Raw genomic sequence first — 24,138 nt, 5'->3', positions numbered from 1 at the left:
CGGCTAACGGAAACGTACCCAACATTTTACTAAAAAATATCTCGGAAGTCAAACTATACTAAATTTTTGTTAATAGGAAAAAGATAACTTTCTTTTTTATTAAATATTCAATGACCTTTATCATAGGATAAGCTGTGCGTAATTTATAACTTTCAGAAAACAATATCACGGATCCTGTATTACCACAAGGCACTGCAGAATCGAAAAGGGAACCAATCGATAAACTCCCCTCCCTATTAAATAATGCCTATTGTTCCTAACAATAACCACTACATAAACCTCAAACATTTAAGGTTCATTAACAATCCTGGCAGAGATTTACTACAACAAGAGCCAAATTCGTAGACAATTAATAACAATCAATGCGTCCATTAATTTGAAACAAAAAGTAAATTTAAAAAAAAAAAAGTAAGCAATACGCATGCACAATACATGGAACATTTTCACGGGCAGAATCCTGAAATTCAGAATGAAGAATTGATAGGATGGTGCATTGCAACAGAAAAATGATTAGATAAAATTTTAAGTACATATTTTAAAAAAGTGTTTTCAATACTTACGAATTTTGAATGGTTAATTAATTTCCACAAAATTAATTATTTCAATAAATAACAGTTTAATAACTTTTAAATTAATTACTTGAATAGATTTGATCAAAATATTCAACACATTATATAAAAACAAACAACAAAAAACAGTTATAAAAGCCACAAATCAGCAATAAATGTTTTACCATTAATAAAACTACTCTATGGTACAGCAACACTGCTTTGTACAACAATATGAATAATTTCAAATTCATTTCATCTCTGTACAAACAACAAATTAAACAAGTAATAACTTATTTGAAACCTTCGCAGAAAATAAACCGTATAATGTAAACAAAATGTCTAATTTAAGCACTAAACTGTATAAATTAACCTAATTACAAACAGAAAAAAAGTAAATATGAGCTGAAATGTCTTTAAAATACATCTATAAATTTATACATCTAACTTTTAACAATTGACATCAATGTAAGTTCATTAAAAATAGGTGTACAAGCTTTTACTTTGAACATTAAAGAAGAAAATTACAACTCATTCAACCACAAGAAGGTAGCGAAAAGGTTATAATTTATAAATGATTAACCAAAAACTTAAGAAACAGTAAGAAAAACAGTGATGGTAACAACATAATGGTAGAAATTAACAATATGTCAGGTTACGATTTATGGTTATATTAAAATGTTTTCTACTTTTTTTTTTTACCGTCATTTCTAAAATGTAGGTAAAAATGTTCAACATTTTTAAAACAAACATAAAAGTATTAAATTAAAAAATTGAAAGAACAAAGTTTTCTGTTAAATCTCTAATAATACTATTCACAGAATCAACATATTGTGCTTACATATTTGTATAGAACAACCATAGAGATTTAAGGTTTTTAAGCTGGTTATTTTTTTGTTTTACAAACTTCATTCCCTTTTTTTTTTCGTTTTGTTTCTCCTTTTTCTTCCCTTTTTGTTAGTACAGGGGAAAAAAAAGGGATTTAAGAATAATACTACACACACAAATTTGTAAAAGTTTTGAGATATATCTGTTCAAATACAGCATTAAAAGGGATTTATTATAATGCTAAACCATGATTCTAAATTCAGCTGGCTTAATAATGAAACTGACTTACATTTTCTACCTTTATTGTGAATAACTTGTTCCATAAGTGAAGAACTAATAATTATGAAATTATGAAACTAATTATTAGTAATTATGAAATCATGAAAAATATCGTCAAAAGTAACAATATACCATGGTAGTCGTAGGTTAAATCATTTTCTTTTTTTTTAATCACTAATTATTTAAATCGTAATGATTCTTTTTTTTTACTTTCTTACCTTAAAGCTTACTGCTAGATGATTAACAAGAAATATCATTATAATAACGAAAAATCTTTAAAGCAAAACACTTACGTACTTATTTCATAAAACTGTAAACAAGTAATGGAATTCATATTTAAATCATTAATGGGAGGTAACTGATCACTTCTGAAAACCAATGCACTATCGATATGATCGATCGATCTTAATTTCGAACTTCTTAATGCTCTAATTTCTTTGTTATGTACTTAATTATTTTATTATTATTATTATTCTTTTTTTTTTTACAAATATAATTTTCTTTTTTGTAATTTTAACTTAATTCAATTTTTAAAAAATACATTAAACAACAGAAACATAAATTGTTAAAGATCCTAGATTTTATGTAACCTACGCTTGAACTTTTTTACACTTATTTTTATTTTCAAAACATAAGTTTAAATTATGTTTACATCAAATAAAGTTACTTTTATTGGACAGACCCTCAAATATTTTGAAAAAGTATCTTTATACTGCTGTCATTAAATAACATGTTTATCTATAAAGTAACATAACATAATTAGAACTACTAGGCCTATTAGAAAGCTTAACTTAGTATAAATACAATGGGCTTTATGTAACAAAAAGAGTAAGTTTACATAATTAAATTACATTACCTGTGGAAACTGTAATAAATTTGATCCTGAACAAAAGTTCAATGTTATTTTAACAAGTAGCATGAACAAATTACATAATATCTCTTAAAAACAAACTGTTTGGAGTTAATTCAATTTTCATCATTTCGTTTTAGTTATTTTGTTTAAAAAGTTTTTTTCTGTTTTCTTTTTCTCTTTTCTTTGAAAAGTTATAGGAAAATGTAAAATGGAAAAAGCTTGTGTAATTACATTTTTTAGCATTCAACTTTTAATAAACCTTTTTCGAAACAAAACAGACTTCTTACTAATTTCAAAGCTAAAATATCTGAAATAAATAAAAACATTTATATAATATATTTAAGTATAGACATTCTAAAGAAGTATTATTCAATCCTTGAAAGAGGATAACTAACTTGGTAGAGAAGCATTATTTATAATAAACGATTCTGATTAAGCAGACAACTTCAATATACTGTAAGCCCCGGGTCCTTACCTCCTTATAGAGGATAACTAACTTGGTAGAGAAGCATTATTTATAATAAACGATTCTGATTAAGCAGACAACTTCAATATACTGTAAATGCTGACAATGCTGATCAAATCATCAATGACTCCAATGGTACTTGGTACAAAGTCAGTGGTAATAATATTGATTGTTTAGAGCCCCGCTTATCGTTCTTGCAGACTCCCCAAAAACTGCAGTACAATTTAAAACTACCCTTTCCAATTTGTAGTTTTGATCAAACAAACTGCCTTCAAATCATCAATGACTTCTGATTTCATTCCATAGAGGAGATCCAAAGACATATTTTTTCCTCCTTGTTATTGCCCTCTTGAGCTTAGCAAATCAGCCATTTAAATTATTCTTCTTGAAAGCTTCTTTAGTATTTTTAATATTTACAGAGTTATCTTGATCCAAAGACATTGATATTGATCAATATTCAATGTTGAGGGCCCGCTTATCGTCCCCCGGACGCCCAAATAAAAAATTCTTTTTAGTAATGCGTTGAACTGACATTTTAGCGGTTATGAGTGACTTCATTTCGGGGAATGCCAAGCATAATTTTGGAGTGCAAATTTAAGGAACTAAATATTTATGAATAAGTCCAAATTTTATAAAAGGCGAACGAGGGCTAGTTTTAAAATGAAAATTATCGTAATTCTTATTAACTATTTAAAGCTACATTGTGAGTCATCCCCCCCCCCACTGGGTGCAAGAGAAACCCCTAAACAATGTGTCAATAGGTCAATGAGTTTTGTAAGATTCCCGAACAAAGGCCAAAATCTCTAGAATAAATGACAACTTTTTATCATTTTAATTTCTGTAATGAATTATGAGGAATTTCAAAATATAACTTTAAGATGAATTTTTTTTTTTGCAGGCCTTGCAGGCGTGGCGAGGCCTCAATCCCCTTCACCGGCACAACATCAAGGCAAAAGGACGCTCAGTCCTGATCAATCCAATCCGGCAGAACCGATCACAGAGGTCAGTGTCAACAAAAAAAATATTCATTAATTTGCTTGAATTTTTCATTATTTATAAAAATTATACTTCCTTAAAATTATATTGGAAATATGAGTTGGTTTCGCAGCGCTGGTTAAAATCATTCATCAAGAGTTTGGTGATCAGTGGACGTAGAGAATAATTTAAAAACTTCATCACACTATACCTTTTCCGGTGTTTGTAAAATGGACAAGTGTTATGAAGCTTTTAAATGGAAGTCAAACTTTACTGCTTATAAACCAACCTCTAATGATGGGCGAAAAATCGAAACCTGTCAAGAATAATGAAAACTATATTACGTTTACATACTCAAATATGTATAAGCTATTATGATTATTTGTTTAAGAATATTTAAATAATAACTTCTTTACGTCATTCAAGCAACGTAACAACGTAAACTAAATGTAAACTTACTTTATTATTAGATTGCTTCGGTGAGCATGGTTCAGGCCGGATGGGTATTGAGAACGCTGCTGTTAAATGAGCCGGAACCAATTTTAAGAGAACGCAAGACTGCTGGCGGACGTTTGGTAGTACCATGTTGCGCTTCCGGTAGTGAGATGGTAACCTGGCTTGTAGAATTGGCCCATGGACATGGTATTGACCGGCATCAAGCGACTACTATGTGGCAAGCTCTGCTGGAAGAAGGCATCCTTTATAGCGGTAAATTTTGGAAGAAAAAAGCAATCAACATTTATTCCAATACAAAAAAAAAAAGAATTTTTTTGTACCTTTTTTGTGTTTTGCAGTTACTGGGGACCATCCGTTCAAGGATAAATGTATATTATATCAATTCCGCCAAGATCGTGATAGCGGATGTCCTGCGCAGAGACCACCGCCGCAGGATATTGCCGAAAGTGAGGAACATTTGCGCGAAGCTCTGTCCGAACTTACGGCCAGAGGTCCGGACGCTTGGCTAAGAATGATTTTGCGCAAACCGTAAGTAGTTTTTTTGCTTTCCAATCATAAAATTATAAATGATAGAAAAAGAAATCCAAAACAAGTAAAAAAAATTTCAACAAATCATTAACCTAGGGTAGGTGGGATTGATTTAATCTTATTCCCATGTCAGGAGAATGCGGAAATACATCCTGTTTGCGTAACGAACGCTAGATTTCAGGCATCTTGAACGACTGATTTTTTTTTTTTTTTAACCGGTGAGAAACCGAACTTGGAAAGAGGGATGTCTTTACATAATATCCTTAAAAAAAGGTGGTTCAATAATACTGTGATGGCTGGCAGTGCTTAAGGGATCAGGTCCGTCCCAGTGCTTTAATCTAATCTTCAATTTGAGTGGGAAAAAAGGAGTACTGAAAAGCTTATGCTGCTTTCCTTTTCGGGCCGGGATTAATAGACCTTAATACTGTTTCCACTCCTGCTTTTCTTTGAAGCAGACATTAGGTAATCTAACACAAGAAACCTCCTTCTCCTCCTAACCCTTCCCTCACAAGAAATGATAGTACTAAACCTTTTAAATTTTCATTTAACAGAACCAATGATCGGACTCTAGAAGAATTAGAAACCGTATTCGAAGAACTAAAACACATGAAACCACTTTCACATCTGTCAAATTCCATGAAACGAGAATTAGCAAGTGTAATTATGTTTGAAGCCCATCCCAGGGCTGGGACCGTTGGTAAGTCAGATCTATCATGATTTTGATTGATTTTTTTGGATTAAAATAATAATTTACGGCCTACATATTTAAGAACACTTAATGTTCGCAGTATTTGAACAAGGTGAAGAAGGCAGATCTTGGTATCTAGTACTGTGTGGCTCTGTGGACGTTGTAATACATGGTAAAGGAACTGTAGCCACTTTACATATGGGCGAAGACTTTGGGAAACTTGCACTGATAAATGATGTACCAAGGTTAGTGGGAACAAGTATTTTAGCTCTAAATTGTTTTTTTATTGAAATGAAAATTTAAATTTAAAATTCTTTCTCAGAGCTGCAAGTATTATAGTCCGAGAAGATAATACCCATTTACTAAGGGTGGACAAAGAAGACTTCAATAGAATTTTAAGGGATGTTGAAGCGAATACAGTTCGCCTCAAGGAACATGGTAAAGATGTTCTGGTATTAGAAAAGAGTTCTTCAACTAATTCACCGTACAAGTTAGTAATGTTTTCTGCTTTTAAGAATCACTTTGTTTTAACAACTGGAGAATGAGTATAGTACTTTATGCTAAGTAAGCCATTAACTTTTCTTATATTAAATGAAAACATTGTTTCTGTTCACTTACCAGATACGTTGTAATGGCCTGTACAGCCCCTAGAATGATTGAACATTTACTAGAATCAAGACTTGATACATCAGCCAATGATCCAGCTTTAGATGATTTCTTCTTAACACATGTCATCTTTATTTCAACAAGACATCTTGTCCAAGAATTAAGGAAACAATATCCTTTAATTATAAACACCAAGTTCAAAAATATTACTTTCTGATTTTATATTTTCCTAGTTTCTTTTCTCTTTCTAATAAAAAAAAAAATGCATCTTTAAGAAACTGCTTGTTCACTAGAAATAAAACTTACTAAGAATTCTGCAGGAATGTATTAGATTTAGTGAAGGTTTAATCAGATTCGAAACGAGGAAGGTTACATTTAGATTGGTTCTAAAAATTACGATAAATTTAAAATTATTACTTAATTTAATTTTTACCTTTGAGGTAAAAATAATAAAACAAATATTTAATTTTAATACATAGCATAATTTTTAATTCAAAACTGTAACCTTAACGTTCCTTTCAATAAAAGAAATATCTCAAAAACTAGGAAAAATGTACATAATTAAGTTAATCTAATGTGTTTTTTCCCCACAATAGAAATTGATTCAAATATTATAATCTGTCCAGAAATAGATTTGACTTTTTTTTTTCTTTTTTTCTTCATATTTTTACCATTTTTAAGAAAAAGGCTCCAAAGTTTTAAAAATTTGCTTACTCTTTCACATGAGTACCGCTTTTTTTGGGCGCGATTTCTTGAGAAATAAAATTGATTTCGTTGAAGCGCTGCAGCAGTAGTGTCTTACGATCTGCCTCCACGTAATGTTAAAAATATTTTATTGCTTTAATTAGGAAAATTATTTACACCTGAAGCGTGATTTTTTTCTAAATAATTTTTTCAATGTATTTTAATTCTTTTTTTTTACTGTTTATTGTGTAGTGAAGTGTTTACAGTAAAAATTAAAGACAACAACATTAGGTTAAGTAAATAGTTTTACTTCGATGAAAATGATACAATATGGATAGTATCGATAGTATGAATATCGATGGTCCTAACAATAATTATCTCTCATTTTTACAAAAAATCGTCATTTTTGTTTAAATATTATCCTTAATAAAGCTTACTTATAACTTAGAAACGCCACATCATCGTGATAAGGAATATTCTGAGACACATAAAAGAAGAGTAGCGTCATTTGTATATCGGTGGGTTACTACAATCAGGCATCCTATTTTTAGTGACCCTCATGCTGTGCCTTTTATTGAGGTATGATTATTATTTGAAGTTTTAGTATTTGAAGACATTTATTTTAATTATTTCATTAGTTGAAATCTCCAAAGCAAAGGTGACTCTACTAAGAGAATAACATACTTACAACTTATTTATTTATAAACTCCAGGAATTGACGGCGGATGCTGAACAAGGTGGTTGGGAGGAAGCCACTTTGATGCATCGCATTAATGCTCAAATGGCCAGACATCACGAGATTTCCGCTGTGGCAAACAAATGGAAGTTACCTCCAGGCGGCCAGCCTATCTGCTTGTTCTCACCCTCAGAGACAGGATCAAAACTTATCAAGCCAAAGGATGACAGTGAGTATGCTATTTTTTTTCTCTTTACTAGGGATTAATTTGAAAATTTATATTTTCAAAGATGGCTAATATTTGTTGGCTTTAGTTATTTTTAGAGTATACTGTGCGGACCATACGTACTGTACGTTAAGACTGCTGATAAACGCAACTGCTGAACAAGTTAAAGTCTGCGCTGCGGATAAACTAGGTATTAAAAGCCGACCTGAAGATCTTGTACTAGTGGAAGTGAAAAGTAATGGTGAAAGGGTGACCTTAAGGGATGCAGAGGTCAGCGTGCCAACTGGGCTAACATTAAATGGGAAAATTTTTGTTGCACCAAAGGATCACCTGGACGCTTTGGTAAGTTTTTTTAAATTTTCGTTTTCTCAGTGATTCCTGCAAATTATTTTAAATTAACCTTTTTGAATTTGAACATTATTTTTGTAGACAGTAATTCCAGAACAGGAACAACCTACAGAAGGAATGGAATTAGATTTAGAAGATGTCAGCGCAAGGGAAATGGCCTATCATATGACCATGTTAGACTGGGAACTGTTCTGGAATATTCATGAGGTATGTTGGGAGAAAATTTGTGCTTACTTAGAGAAGGTACTCCTGCCAAAATAAAGCGAAAACCATAGTAGATCTTTTAGAACGCAAGGGATTTAGTTGACTGGCGTTCTGTTGACAAATATACACAAGGATCACAACGGATTTAACTTACAAATTAGTTCCAAATTGATATAATTACTCGGCCATGGAAGCATCATCAATATTTTAAAAGAATTTCATTTTTTCCCCTACAGTACGAACTACTCTATCACACCTTCGGCAGACACAGATTTGGACAGAGTGCGGCCAATCTGGACACCTTCCTTCGTCGGTTCAATGAACTACAATATTGGGTGGTCACAGAAATCTGTTTAACAAATAGTCTTAGCAAAAGAGTTCAAGTATTGAGAAAAATGATTAAGCTTGCAGCTTAGTAAGTATTTAGATTTTAAGTGAGCTTTTCATGTACCTGCTTGATTACTAATCTCTTTTTTTTCTCAATTACTTCTTACAGTTGTAAAGAATATCACAACATAAACGGTATGTTTGCACTTGTACTGGGATTATCCAATGTGGCTGTCTCCAGGTTATCATTGACTTGGGATAAACTTCCGAGCAAATCAAGAAAGTTGTATACCCAGTTGGAAGCCACAATAGATCCATCTAGAAATCACAGAGCTTACAGAGCTGTGGTTTCCTCTATGGACAGTCCACTGATACCATTTATGCCTCTGCTATTAAAAGGTAATTTTTCTTAAAATATAAATTTTGGAAGATATTTTAACAATTAGATTTCATTATTGTTAATAATTGAAAAACATTTCAGACATGACATTTATACACGAAGGAAACAAAACCACTGTGGATGGTCTTGTAAATTTTGAAAAAATGCATATGTTAGCGCAGACCTTAAGAACGCTAAGATATTGTAGAAATAGGCAATTAGGTAAGTAATTGAGAATATGTTTCAGATACCTAAATTTTAGGCAAATTCTGTGATTAGAGGATTATTTCTTATTAGAGAAAGATCTCACGGTTCTTAAGACGAAATTTCAAAATTGAGTTTTCTGCGGAGGTAGACTTTTTAAAGGATAAATTTAACGTGTCTTTTTTTTTTAATGATTTAAGGCGCGTCAACATCTAAGGTTATTGGCGCCCGGAGCTTTTTTCAGTGCACTGCCGGCCTCCGGACAGTGTTCTCTCGTTACAGGCAACACTGTCTACCACCGGACAGTGAGCTGTAAGAAGCTCCTAGGAAGAGAAAATCTAAGGGTCACCAGCTGGATTCGAACCCGGGACCTACTCGTGGGAGTCCAGTACGCTAACCGCATAGTCCTTTTAACGTGTCTTGTAACCTTTTTTTTTTTTGTTTTCTTAAAATCCATTAACAGGAAGTGACTACTAATTTTTATTTTCTCTTACATCTCTTACGTCATGTTACCGAAATGGAAATTAGCCCGCAAAAGTCAAAAAAAAAATTGCGGATAGTTCAAATTTAACATTTGATTAAAAGGTTTTTTGGGCAACAGCTGGTTACAGGAAGTGCAACTATTTTACGAGTAAATTTTTTAAGATTTTTTCGATAAATTTGTCCTATTACTTTTACTTGAAATATTTTATTTCTAAAATCTTTCTTAAACAAGTTCTTCGAGGGAGTTTCGGCTTTTTTCTATCGTACCATTTAAGTAACTGAGCAACATTAATAGGTCAAAGGGAAGGGATTAGCTGGACTTCCACGCGGAGGTCCCGGGTTCGAATCCAGCTGCTGAACCTTAGATTTTTCTCTTCCTAGGAGCTTCTTACAGCTCACTGTCCGGTATTGATGGACAGTGTTGTCTGTAACGAGAGAACACTGTCCGGAGGCCGGCAGTGCACTGAAAAAAGCTCCGGGCGCCAACAACCTTAGATGTTGACGCGCCTTAAATCATTTTTTTTAAAAATTAATAGGACATTAATTTATGTTTAATCTACTAACATATTTTTTTGTCTTTCCAATGTCAGTTTTAGATCCACCAACACCTAAAAATGAGGGAGAAGTTAAAGAATATGTTCGCTGTTTACGTACAATTGATAATCAACGTACATTAAACAGTTTATCACAGAAATTAGAGCCAAGAAGATCATAAAATATTTAATAATTTTTTCAAAATGGAAAATGAATTATGGAAAATTGAAGTTTTTCAATTTTAATTCGAGGGGAATAAAAAAAAATATATATATAATTCTGTAAAAAAAAGAAGCAAATATCCAAAGTGTAGGTTGAAATTATTACAATATTTATAAGTAAAATGTGAACAGTTCGCGCAATATAATGTGTTCATAAAGAAGAAACAAGAAATATTTTATTAATAATGAAAAAAATAAATAAATAATAGTTGTAATCGTAAAATAATAATTACAATGATGGAATTGTAATTTACAGTAGACCACTTATGTTGGACTTTGCACCTAAAATGGTTCCTTCATTCAGTTTATTTTTTAAAATAAAACTAATAATTTTTTATTCATTAAAAAAAATATTATGTGCCAATGCTGACTGTATAATAAATTATTATTTATTTTAATTGGCTATAATATTTTATATACAATAATAAAATTAATAGGGGAAAAAAATGGTTTTTTGATAAAAATATAATGAGTGAAATAAGTCTCATTGGTGTAAAAATTATTGTGTAATTATTATTTTTCTTTATATTAAGCTTAGAATAGTTCAGAAAATAAAGCTTTAAAAATATATTACTTTAGGAGCTTGGATCATATGAATAATATTTGTAAAAATTCTCTTTAAAAAACTAAATACTGTTTATTAAAAATGTATAAGTAATTTTTTTTTTTATATATATAAATGTTATTTGTGATATATTTTATATTTACTCTTTTAAGTTAGGGATTTTATTTTTAAAATGCTATCACATATTCAATGGATTAATTTTCTATCTATACAGTGCTGAACCCAAATAATTGCAACATTAACCCATGAGAGTAGATCACCGTGCAATAAAAATGGAGAGAATGTTTGTTTCGGATCCTATCAAAACCCTGGAGAAATAGCTGAACCTATTTGGAATATACGGCCTTTTCCATTAAAAGAAAAAAAAAAAAAAGGTTTCCCAAAGATGCAGGACCATTTCTTATCGAAATGGTCGAACGTCATGAAGCCCTGTTGAATTTGGGAAAGGGACAGTTATTCTCCATAGTACAGATTTTCAGAATGGTTACACAGTACGTGGGGGGGGGGATATTTTGTTGTCTATCTTTGTGGGTAGAGGGGTGAAAAGGGTAGAGCGAAAATCCATGTGGATGTACTAAGCGCGAATTTAGGATTCTACGAAAATCAATTGCCCCGTAGTAAGGGGAGTTTCAAAACTGTGAAAAAGGGGAATTGTACTGCTAGTTAGATTAGTAGGTTTCCAATAATAGGTTCTGGTCCACCAATACGTAGATTTAGTTTTTCGAGATAAGCATTTTCTACATCCAGACCAACAAGTGCACCAGAACCAATAACCATTTATGTGTGCTTCAGGGAAATTGGGCCCACTGAGAGTAAAACAAAAATTTCGTCTTTCTTTCAACTTATTCGCAACCACAGCAATGAATAAACCACCCTTCTTGCGCAGAAGTAAAAATATTACAACGAGAAAACACACATGAACTTTTACTATAGAATGAGATGGTAGGACCCGTCTTTAAAATTAAACCTCTGAATGGTAGTAATACATCTTTTCTATAAATTTTAATGAAATAAGAGAGACCCACAGTTTTTCTAAAAGCTAGTCATGTACAGGCATTGCCGTAAAAGGCCAATCCTATATTTTTCAAATCCACAGAATCACAAATAATTACACTTAAAAATAGATACACACACACAAAATAAAATAAAAAACTTGTAGGTAAATAATTTTTTGTTCAACTTCTTATAATTATCATATTAAAAAGCTGTTAATATATGCATATATATTTTTAATACGAATAATTAATCTTTTTTATTAATATTAACTAATATATAACTTACAAGTAGTAGATTTTTGTATAATATATGCTGAAATAACCAAAGAAAGATATAATTGAAAAAAGAAAATTATTGTAGATTTTAAAACATTTTAATAAGTTTTAAGTTTTTTTTTTTCCTCCTAAAAATCTTAAGAACGTCTGAGAACACCAAAGCATTATTTGTAATATAGATTTAGCATTAATGAAATTTATAAAACTAGATTTTTTTTTAATTCAAGTGAGAATAAAACATTTTAAAATCAACTGAAGAAATATGAAAATAATATTTGTAAATATTAGTATTTTAATAAAATATAATATATAAATATAACAAAATTTTTAACCTTTTATATAAGTATAAAAATAATTTATAAATATAATATTGTATTTTATATCAATTTAAATATATATAAAATCTATTCTAGTCATTTTTTTGTTTGTTATTTATAAAGGAAGTGTGTTATCATATTATTTTTTATATATAATGTTTAGAAAAGAATACTTACATTTTATTTTTAAAATTATAAATTTCTTCTGTTTGATTTCTTTAAAGTTTATTTCTTGATCATTACTTTCTTTTATTAATTTCTTTGTATGGAACAAATGAAAAAACCAAAAAAAAAAAATTACCTACTGAAGCCAATTAAATATTTTTGAAAAATTAAAAATAAATTTATGAAGAAAAAAATAATAAAAAGCATATAATCTTAACATTTAAGAAAATTTGGTCACTTTTCTTCAAATTTCTTGAAAAAAACCTTTCACTTCAAATGGAAATACTTTTCTGTTAATTTATATAGTCAATAAAACATTAAATTTCATTGCTTTTTTTTTTTATTACTTTTTTGTGCAACAATTAAAAATAATAAAAAGAATTTAAAATAACAGAGGGAAATTAAGTTGCAGAGGATTACGATAATTTCTCTTATCTTCTGTTCTTTGGAATTGGGTGATATGTTACAAACAAAAAGGTTATAAAGTGTTTAATTTAAATATTGGCGGTCTATTAAATGAAAAGAAGACCGGTTTCATAATAGAAATTATATATTATCACTAATAATTTAATACTTTAAGGGAAGTCAAATTTACTATCGTTTAAGAAAGCAAATGGCACCTACATATTATCATATACAATGATTATTTAGAAAATTACTCAATAAACATAAAATCTATAACCTCTGTTTCTGTTCACTTTACCTATCAGGTTAAACCAGTTTTACGCGCCCTGAATCTATTGCAGATTTTAGTGGTATGCTAGTTTCTGTTGATAAGTGTTCTTAAACATTTAAAATGTAGTACAATATATGGAAGCTTATTCTGTGTCTGTAAATACGACTATCAAATATTTTTTGGGGGGCTTTATGAAGCCGGTCTTCAATTTATTAATTTTTTTTATTGTAACAATTGTGACTTGAACTCTTCCAGAGCTATTCATTTACGGTGATCTCAGTTTAAAGTTTTCAAAATACGGGAAGATTTTGTGAGTGTTTGAGAAAAATTGGACAAACAAAACGAGAGAGTTAGGTTCAAAACGATAAAGCATTTTCGGATTAGCTAGTAATTGTGAGACTTCCCAGCAATCTATCCCATAATGGATATTTTAGTAGATTTTAAGTTCCCATGGGAGTAACTATAATAATAATTCCACCTAACACATTTTCTAAAGTCTCGTAAATCTTAAAGCTTGTCAGTGTTGGGGATAACCAGGTACCATTAAGTAGCTATGATTCGTTCTTACCGTGATTTCATCAACTAAAATGTGCGAGATCAAGCATCAATAATAACTCAAGTAGCTGGCCAATATTTTTGGTATTTGCTCCCATAAAAACTCTTAGGTTTCCTAACTTAACTTGTATGATGTATATGCAAGGTTCAACAACAATAAGTGTTTTATCAGCCCTGAATCCAGATGCTGCCTAAAAGTAAAGAAATAGAATAATTTACAAAGCAAACTTAAAAGTGACAGTCTTTGAAAAATGCAAAACCGAGAGTGCAAGTCACAAACTAGTGTGTATTATTTAACCATTGTATTGAACATTTATTCAAAAACTTTTCTAGTAAAAAAAACTGAAAATAAAATGTCCACCCTAAAATTTGAATTTAATAAGATTCTCTTCCAATCCATTATAGTTAACAAGACAATCAAAATCTTTCTATTAATTATTTAAAATTTTCTGTAAATTTTGACGCTGAAAATCTTTCATTGTTCATATTTATAAATATTTAAAAATAACTAAATCTTTTACTGCTAATGCATTACTTTTTGTTGGTAGATTACTAACAGAATAAGGGTTATGTAAATAACACGAATTTCTTCCAGGTTTAAAAGTGTTCTTTCTTTCGGATATTCTCCACATATATATTGGAACCGTAGAATTCATAGAAATAGCACTTCAAAAGAAAAAATTAACCCACCTATCACTTCCACAAAACTGGCCTTTTCACATTTCTTGGGAAAATTTTTATGAAACTTCATGTTTGAAAAAAAAGGGGTTAAAAGTTGTGAAGTATAGCGTGAAAAGTAAGTGATTCAATTTTTATTTTTGATGAAATCTTAGTAATAGGAAAAAAGAAAATTATTCAGTGATTTGGTACATTCAAAATTACGGACGTGTATCATTGTGGTAATCAAGATGAAATTTGTTTGGAGCTAACTCCTATTATATAGACGCACACGTTACTTTATAGACTTACGAGCCTCAAAAGACTATTTAAAAAAAAAAAATTGAATTAAGGCACATCAACACATCTGAGGTTATTGGCCGGCCTTTGGACAGTTTTTCTCAGTGGAAAAGGACACCATTTCCTATGAAAATTGTTTTTCAAGGAAATCATATTGAAAGCTGCTAAGTTCTTTATGGAAACTCGAGTATCTAGTGAACTCTGAATTTCAGTTTAAAACAGTTTTTCTACTTAAACAGGAATTGGCAGATTTATCTTAACTGCTCACAAAAACGGCTCTTGGACGCCATTAACTTTAGATTTTGTGGCGCCTTATTTTTTGGCAATAAATCTACCTACAAAATTTAATATATTAGCTAAATCATCAAACCATTTATATAACTTCCATCATAAGTATATAACCACTGATTTTCTCCAAATATTTTTATATCCAAATATTAAATTAATACTATTGAACCATACTTTAGTGCCTTTACTAGGTACATGAACCAAAAATATATATATATTGTACCTTCTTTAAATAATAACTTTATAAATAACAATTTTTAAATTTCCTAAATACTTTTCTTAAAAAGTAGATGAAATTAGAACAACAAATATCTTTAATATTAGAACTCCGGCAATTTAACAAATTCTAATATGTAAGATACTTTGTCCTTATTGCTTTTCCCTGAAAACTGGGATTTCTTCCTGTGTTGTAATTTATGTAATTATAGTGTAATTTTTATGAAATGTTTTCTTATTGCTATTGATTTTTGATTTAATTGTAAACTTTTAATTTCTTCACAATTCTTGATTTATTTGCATTAATTTAAACCAAAAAAAAATTAAGACCTGTAATTCAGCATAGAGTTAACACTATATCTCACCTAATATTTAAACTTCAATTAAATCTTTTGGTTTTGATTAATTTAAATTTGGACTTCACTAAGTTACAACCGGCTAAATGTAATTTAATGGCAATGATTTAGATTTCATGGACAGATTAAATATAGTACATTCTCCTTGAAACAGAGCCTTCACTTAGGAAGCTCAGTCTTCAGTCAACAGGACCTTTTGAACAAAAAAATAACTTTGTGAAATCCAAACTTACTTAAGTATTAATTTAAACTTGCTTTACAAGTTTTCAGACTTTTTTTTTAAGTAAGAGCATAAGAAAATATTTGGTATACAAGTAAAATATAGTATGATTTTTATTTCTAGCGTTTATTATTATAAATATAAATAATACATAAAATATTAATATCAGTTACACAAATCTATTTAATTAGGAGACTAAAAAAGATAAATCAACAGGTTATTTAAAGAAAAGAAAATGTAAGAGAAACTCCAAAGTCATTGTTAAGCCATTTTAGTTGAAATGGACAATGTCAATTTTGCAATTTAAATTAAAAAAAGTAAAAATTACATGTAATAATGATAAATTATTATAAATATATATGTTTAATCTGGAAAATAATATTAGTAGCACATTTACAGAAAATAAATATAAAATGTATTATATGTTTCTACAAGAATTAATTATAAAAATTTTAATGGCATTGTAATATCAAATTTCACATTAAAATTATGGAAAAACCATTTTTAGTTTATTTAAAATAATATTTCGAAACCGTTTTTGTACGATGATAAGTGCGATAACTCTTTATTTATTGATAAGGCCCCCCAGTGATGAACATTTTTTTTTTGTTTACACATTACTAGGAGGTTATCAACAAATGAAGAATCATCATATTTCACCAGGATATGATGAGGTGTAGCTTCATCCAAAGTCGCAAGTCGCAAGTTCCAGGAAAACTCTTTCGAGTTGATAAGCTGTCCCAGTGATGATTGTAAAAGAACATCATACCCTGGGTCTTATCAACGTAAAAGAATTTTCACCTTGTAGATTTAAATTTCCCAGAGTGTTGGAATTTTTGAAGTTGCTAAAATAAAAAGTTGTCATGAAGCTGTATTTGAAGTATATTAACAATCTTTTTTAAATTGATAATGCCACCCATTGGTATTGATTTAAACCCAATCGGGAGACTGTTATCAATAGAAAACTGATCATTTACCATCACTGTATACAAGATACGAGAAATTTGAAGTGAATTTTTGAAATACTTTTTCATTGACGTACCCCCAGTGATGTGAATTCAATCCGCACATCATTACTGAAGGTACTGTCAACTAAAAAAATATCTCAGAAAATAAATGAAAATGGAAAATTCCATAGCATAAAATATTGAAACAATTTTAAGGTAGACTTATTAACATCATCAATAAATTTCACTGCTTCTACCACACTGGAACTACTGCACATCTACAACACTGCCCTTCACTTGCTGAACTTCTAACTTTGACTGCAATGAGTTGTAAACCTAAGGGTCCCTTTTATAGGAAGGTAACGGTACTTTCTAAGGGTAGGGGTTTTCTTAACAATGAAAATTAGCTGAGAATATTTTCCTATATTTTAGTCATAATTTACTTAAATTTAATTGCTTATACTTATTTACCAAATTGAATTAAAAATTCAAAAAAAAAATGGTATTCCAGAGAAAATAATACAAAATTAAGTTGAGATCAGTCCAACTGTATAATTTTAAACGATTCGGCAAGAAACAATTTCACATTTCCCTCATATTATTTCTTATATAGTAGTAGGTGAAGAATTTTCTCGAAACAGCAAACTAAGGCAGCAACTTATACTTTGGTTAATCCGAAGAAAAACCAAAAAAAAAGGCAAATAGGAAATATTCCAAAAATCTCATCAACTGGATTCCACAAAATAATGGACGGCAAGAGCCAAAAGTTACCAATTTAGTAATAATTCAAGTAATTAGTTACAAATTTTTACTTCGATTTTAAGTTATTTTTTAGAATTTGAGCGACCCAATAAGGATATTCTAGCTGTGCTATTGATATCGCTCATGGCAGCCAAAATTAACTATTTTGGTGGTCATTATATCTAATATTCCTACTTTTCTCTTCCTTTTGAAGTCCTCTTTCAAAATTAGAACGACCCAATAAGTATACTCTAGCTCTGTTGTAGATTATGCTGGCGACAGAATATATTTTTCAAATTTGTGTGATCTATGTAAGTTTTAGCTCTTCTAGAGCTGGAAATCATGTGTCCCATTTGCTAGATTTCCATGAAAAACTAAAAAATATTTATTTGAAAATTCCTAAAATTTTTCTTATGCCATTTTTATTTAGGGTCAGGTTTTTGGAAATCAAGCAACCCATGTGAATAACATACAATTATACATTTCTATCGAATAAGCGATGAATTCGCTGGTTGGCGATGAAGAGTGAGGTGGAGTTCAGCCAAGTTATGCTCTTGAACCCAGCATTTTTTAGTTTGAGATGGCTAAGATCTTTATGTTAAGCAGAATAGGTCTAAAGCCAGCCTTAATTTGAGTTAGAATAAATTCAGCAAGCTCATGGGTTTATCTCACAGGGCTAAGTCGATTGATTGGGCTTCTAAAGAATGTTGTACGCAATGGCTACTATAGACCGATTCTCTAAGGAAATCAAGGATACTCTAATACAGCGTTTCCCAAACTGTGGTACGCGTACCACTGGTGGTACACGAGTTGCTGTTTGGTGGAACGCGAAAAATAATCTATAATGGCGGACATAAAAAATTTCAAAAAAAAAATCAAAGCATAAAAATATCCTTTCCTATAATTCATAAAAATGATTTTAATTAATAATATTATACAGTAAAGTTGTTAATATGTAGAGTAATAAGGTTGGTCTGCCTCAAGATATCCTGGAAAATACAATACATTTAACAGGATTAAAATTGTCTTTCATGGAGTATTTTCCAAAACCCGAAATCACAAATGATAATTGGATTTCAACCCCTTCTATAAAGAAAATTTAGGAAAAGCTACAAAATTATCAATAAAAGATAAAGAAAATTTAATAGAATTATCATGTGACAGAACTTAAATGATAACTATGTAAAAATCTGCTTAAAGAGAGACTGATTGTAATGAATAAGCTCTATCCAAGCAACATTAAATTTAATTGGTACTTGCAGAGGTAGTTGAATGCTTAAAAGAAATTAATTTAGAATATTTGGGCACAAATATAATAATCCTAAAGAAGAACTTTTTAAATCAATTAATAATTTTGAAAAGAAAAATATGAAAACAATTTTTAATTATTTAAAAAAAGTGTTAAAACTAAGATCTTACCCTTTACAAAGTTTATAAAGTTAACATGAACTCCTTTATAACAGATACATTGTATCTCTATACAAATAAAGATGATAATAATAAAATAGAACTCTCGGAATAAGAAATTTCACGAAATACAATCATTTTTACGAAGTGGTACAAATTAGCATGATCTCGTACTACCAAGTGGTCTAAGCGAGCCAAAAAAAAGGTTGAGAAACGCTGCTCTAATACACCTCCTAATCTCTGTGATTCATTATCCAAGAAAGATTTTAACTCCTGAAAGATATGTAAGAGGACATACTCTACCTGGAACTCACTTAAATCCAAGGTTTTCAATGATATAGAGATTTGCCAAGTAACAGAAGTTGCAATGCAAGAAAATACAATGTTTCTTATTGGTTGCCGTGAACAGAAAAAAAACAAAAACAAACTGATAAAGCTAAATATTTGTTTTGAAAATTCTCTTCAAATTATCGTTATTTACCTATTTCTGACAAATACGTATTTTTGGGTGCTGAAATGAGGATTTAGGTAAGACTGCATGAAGTTTGTAAGAATTTTAATTTTTATTTATTTATTACATAATGCTTTTGAGGCTTATTCCCTAAGCATGGAGTATGACATTGAATGATTTGACAAATAATCTATATATATAAAAATGAATGTGTGTCTGTCTGTACTCGATAGATTCAAAAACCATACATCCAATCGCCGTGCAAAAATTTGGGAAATTATTAGGTACATCCCCGGGAAGGTTTTTGCAAAGTTTTTTTAAAAATCAGAGTTAGGGCTCTCGGTGCTCCCGAACAAATATCCCAAAAATATCAAAATAACATTTAATTAGTAATATTTGTTAAAAGTGTAACCATGAAAACCATGAAAAACAGTTTTTTGCAATTATTAATACGAGAATAAATTATACCAAAGATGGTGGAAAATCCATTAAACTAAAAGTACTCAACAATACTATTGATGTTGATAATCGTTGGGTAGTACCATATTCTCCATTACTACTAAAAACGTATAACGCACACATAAATGCTGCGTACTGCAATTCAGTGAAAGCTATAAAGTATATTTGCAAATATGTGAACAAAGGAAGCGATATAGCAGTGTTTGGAGAGGAAAATACAACTGCATCTAACGATGAAGCCACCCAATATCAACTGGGACGCTACATATAAGTAGCAATGAGGCCGTATGGCGTATTTTATCATTTTCCATTCATGAGCGATATCCAACGGTTGTTCATCTAGCAGAAAATGGACATCGTGTGTACTTTACATCAGAAAATATACGTGCAAGAGCAATGTCGCAATCCTCCAACAACATTAACTGAATTTTTCACATTATGTAGAAATGCTACCTTTGCAAGGACACTACTGTACTCTGAAGTAGGGATAATTTTATTGTTAATTTTCATTTCGATGTATTGTATACATTTGATCATTAATAAATTATGTTTGAGGTATCAAAACTGCCTTTTTGTTAAACACAGCAACGTGTGAACGGGTACAGATAGTTAATACATAAATGCTAGCTATAAAAATACGCAAAATAATAAATTTAAATTCATGAAAACAAAATTAAATAAACTTCCCAAGAGTTTTTCTTTTCTTTTCTGTCTTACGTCATATCTTAGCTTTCTTAGCCTTTTTAAAAAATTACCACTCATTGAGTAAAAAATTTCTTATTGTAAAGATAATTTAACATAATCATGTATAGCATTGTTTTGATGTACAGAGTTAATAGAAAATAGGTTCACGATAGTTTTCTGAGTCAGGTAAAGCTGTTGCAATATAGTTGTTTAATTTAAGTGATCGGAAAGGCTCGAAGACCTGGCAAGAGAAAAGGAAGTGCAGCAAGGAGTCTGAAAGGTTATTTTTAGATAAAGTGCATATATTGGAGCTAGTGAAGACATAAGTACAAGAGTTGAAATAGATTTTTGTTTTATTCAGGTTTGCTAATCTAAGCTGGGATATTGAGCGAATTTTTTTGATGGAGACAGGCCAAGATAGATGCAGAATTTTAATTTAAATTTATAAATTTTCCAGTTACCCAAATATATGTTTACTTGTTAAACTCCTGTTTTTGTTGGTGAATTCTTAAAACATAATTGCCAGGTTAATTTTAAAGCAAATAAAGGATCTAGCCTGTATTATTATATTTGTTAAAAACAGTAATGTTCATTCTAAAGACAAAATATTGAAGATAATGGAAAAATTCCGAAGTTTAACTCTTTTGAATTCTAAAGAATAAATTCCTGGATTTACCACATCAGTTTTGAATAGGTGTGCTCTATACATAGCTACTGTTAGTGTACAAAACTTGCTTTTAATACCACTTAGAACAATAAGTTAGAACATAAAAGGGTTTTATAGAGTACAATTGGGTAAACTTTCTACCAATAGATCCAGAGGTCAGCTTGGCTTGCAGGTATATTTTCTTACAATGTATTGACAGTAATAACCTTGTCTTAACATATTTTCAAAATTAAACTAAAATAAATATTAATAATTTAATAAATTATAAAATCATTTCTGATTTTTTAAATAATTTCTAAATATTAATTTTGCTTTAAAAAAAAATCATCTCTCAAAAAGTGGAAATAGTTCTCTAATTTCTCTCGAATTCTGCCGATTTTGTGTTTGATAGTTAATAAAAAGGCCAATGCTAGATTGTACAGGTGGCGGTCGTTTTTTTTTTTAGAAATAAAATGTTAAAGCCTTCAGAAATAGCCTTTGGTTTAGCCACGATTGATCACTTTTTCCCGCTTACACAAATCGTTTGGAAGATCGCTCGTTTTTAGATCTAGTAGGGTAGTCCAGTTTTTTAATGTACAGAGAATGGAAAGGAGCATTTATGTATGGAAATTTCTAGCAGTTTAACTAAGAATAATCGCTTTTCTTGCTTCCACAATGTATTTCACGATCGCTGCTTGTTTGTGCAAGTATGATTGGCCAGTTTTGGAAGAACAAGTGTGGAAAATGGCATTTCTGATTGGATATTATCTTTAATTTATCCATGAATTAGGTATTTTCTTGCTTACACATTTTTTCTTGTACTAGCATTTCTAAATGCAGTTCTGCTTAAGATGTGTATTTTAGCTTTGCTATAGATAGATACCTTTGGGATACAGGATTTATGTTAATTTGGTGGTTATTCTATTAAATATTTCCCACTTCTCCCTTTTTTTTATTTATATATTTCACAATTTAAGCGACATAGTATGTGCACTTTAGTTCTACTGATGATTATAATCGTAAAACGCTATGCTACACTACTTTGCTACCTAAAATTGTACCTAAAATTTTTAAAGTTTTTTTTTTTTTAAATTTTATTAGTAAATGTGACCATTTTATTATACATATATTTCATCACAGGTTTATAGAACGGTATTGATGACTAAAATTGATCAATCAGTCATTCTGGGTACTATTTCCCAATCGTTCTATTGTTTGTGAAATAGTTATTCGATATAAGCGATCTACGATACTTGTCTATCTACTGATAATCGAACGGTTATTTAGGCCAGTACTAAAAGTTACAATTTGGACAGAATTTTTTCTTTTCTATAAATGAGAAAAAGTACTATCAACTATTTTCGCTAAAATTAAAAGGTTTTTGAATTAATCACGACTATTTATCCCATTTCTAAATACTACAACTATAGGTGATTTTTACTATTACATAAGAAGGAAAAATAAAAGTAGAAATCATTGTTGTTATGAGTTAGTTTCGTTAGAAAACGTTTGATATGAAATCTGGCTATTTAGGCCAGTTCCAAATGTTGCAGCTTCCGGAAAAGTTCTTCCTTTCACACACAAAAAAAGTGAAAAACGAAAGAAAACTTTGGAACCATCAGTTACTTTTTTTTATATATAGAAAGAAGGTGTTTGAAGTAACTACAACTGATATTTAGAACCAGTACTAAATTTCGTAACTAATGGAGACATTTTTTTTTTCTTTTTTAATTTCTGAGTCCCAAATTATAAGATACAGTGCTGCTTATAGGTACCTTATTGGTAGTGAAAGACAGTACGTACAACTGGGCAAATAGGTGACGAATTGTAACTAGTAATAGCTTTTAAAGTGTACTTTCAAAACGACAATTTCGGCACCTGCCTAATGTCCAGTCATTTTTACTTTACTTATTTATTTGTTTAAATTTTGATAACGCTTTGATTTCTCACAGAACAATTCAAAAATCTAGCGTAACTACAAATCCTTGCGCAACCTTTTTTGAAAACTTTGTTCCTGCCTACCTGTTCGGCGCTACAGTCCTAAAAAGACCAGGGCCTCCTCAATCAAGGCTCTCCTGCTGAGCTCTATCCAAGAGCCTTCAGTCTTCACCTTCGTACACCCATTTTCCACAAATCCCCCCTCGACGTCATCAAGCCATCTCCATTCTTGGCCTACCTCTTATTCTGCGTTGCCTCTGGGCCTTCCATATAAAAGGCATTTAGGGATGCGGTGGATACACCATCCACTCCACCATGTTCTAACCAACTTAATCTTCCTTTTGTTTAATACATTGAACGATGTCTGCTTCTCCATAAAGGGTAAGCAGTTCCAAGTTGGTGCGGATTCTCCATCTTCCTCCCTCCTCGTTCACAGGACCATATATCTTCCTCAATACTTTCCTTCTCTAATACTCTCAAGGCTGTCTTGCTCTCTCTTGGGTGCTGAACCCGGCATTCGCTTCCATAAAGCACTACCGTTCTTATCAGGGTTTATATACAGGGTGAACCAGTAAGTTCATAGGCCTACTACGTGTAGTACATCTAAAGTGGAGTTCAATGACGTATTGGCCAACTTCATATTTTCCTCTGTTCTTGAGTGACGTCACTTTAAAGTTTTTTTCTAAAATCATTACTTTTTTCCAATAAAAAGTTATTACTCAGAAAGTTTTAGTCAGAATTCGATTCTGATGACACGGTTAGAAAG

General features: G+C 30.5%; 1 protein-coding gene across 6 annotated transcripts in view; it reads left to right on the top strand.

Moving 5' to 3' along the window:
* The window catches only part of Epac (Exchange protein directly activated by cAMP), a 374,689-nt gene extending 359,098 nt beyond the window's left edge, over positions 1-15,591 (top strand). For 5 of the 6 annotated variants that reach the window (XM_074115263.1, XM_074115266.1, XM_074115267.1 and 2 more), the window contains 15 exons: positions 3,873-3,976; positions 4,420-4,657; positions 4,744-4,933; positions 5,485-5,630; positions 5,722-5,866; positions 5,944-6,111; positions 6,243-6,398; positions 7,349-7,490; positions 7,624-7,816; positions 7,902-8,155; positions 8,243-8,368; positions 8,602-8,780; positions 8,862-9,091; positions 9,174-9,293; positions 10,349-15,591. In XM_074115263.1, the coding sequence (XP_073971364.1) occupies positions 3,873-3,976; positions 4,420-4,657; positions 4,744-4,933; positions 5,485-5,630; positions 5,722-5,866; positions 5,944-6,111; positions 6,243-6,398; positions 7,349-7,490; positions 7,624-7,816; positions 7,902-8,155; positions 8,243-8,368; positions 8,602-8,780; positions 8,862-9,091; positions 9,174-9,293; positions 10,349-10,473 (2,516 nt within the window). In that variant the 3' untranslated portion in view covers positions 10,474-15,591. The remainder of the gene's footprint in view (positions 1-3,872; positions 3,977-4,419; positions 4,658-4,743; positions 4,934-5,484; positions 5,631-5,721; positions 5,867-5,943; positions 6,112-6,242; positions 6,399-7,348; positions 7,491-7,623; positions 7,817-7,901; positions 8,156-8,242; positions 8,369-8,601; positions 8,781-8,861; positions 9,092-9,173; positions 9,294-10,348) is intronic. The other variant, XM_074115265.1, reaches the window with a different exon arrangement.
* The last annotated feature ends 8,547 nt before the right edge of the window (positions 15,592-24,138 follow it).

This window comes from Rhodnius prolixus, unplaced genomic scaffold, assembly GCF_049639745.1.
Source record: "Rhodnius prolixus isolate KJV_2025 unplaced genomic scaffold, Rpr scaffold_7, whole genome shotgun sequence".
Lineage (NCBI taxonomy): Eukaryota > Metazoa > Arthropoda > Insecta > Hemiptera > Reduviidae > Rhodnius > Rhodnius prolixus.
This window is presented reverse-complemented; position numbering and strand designations above follow the sequence as displayed.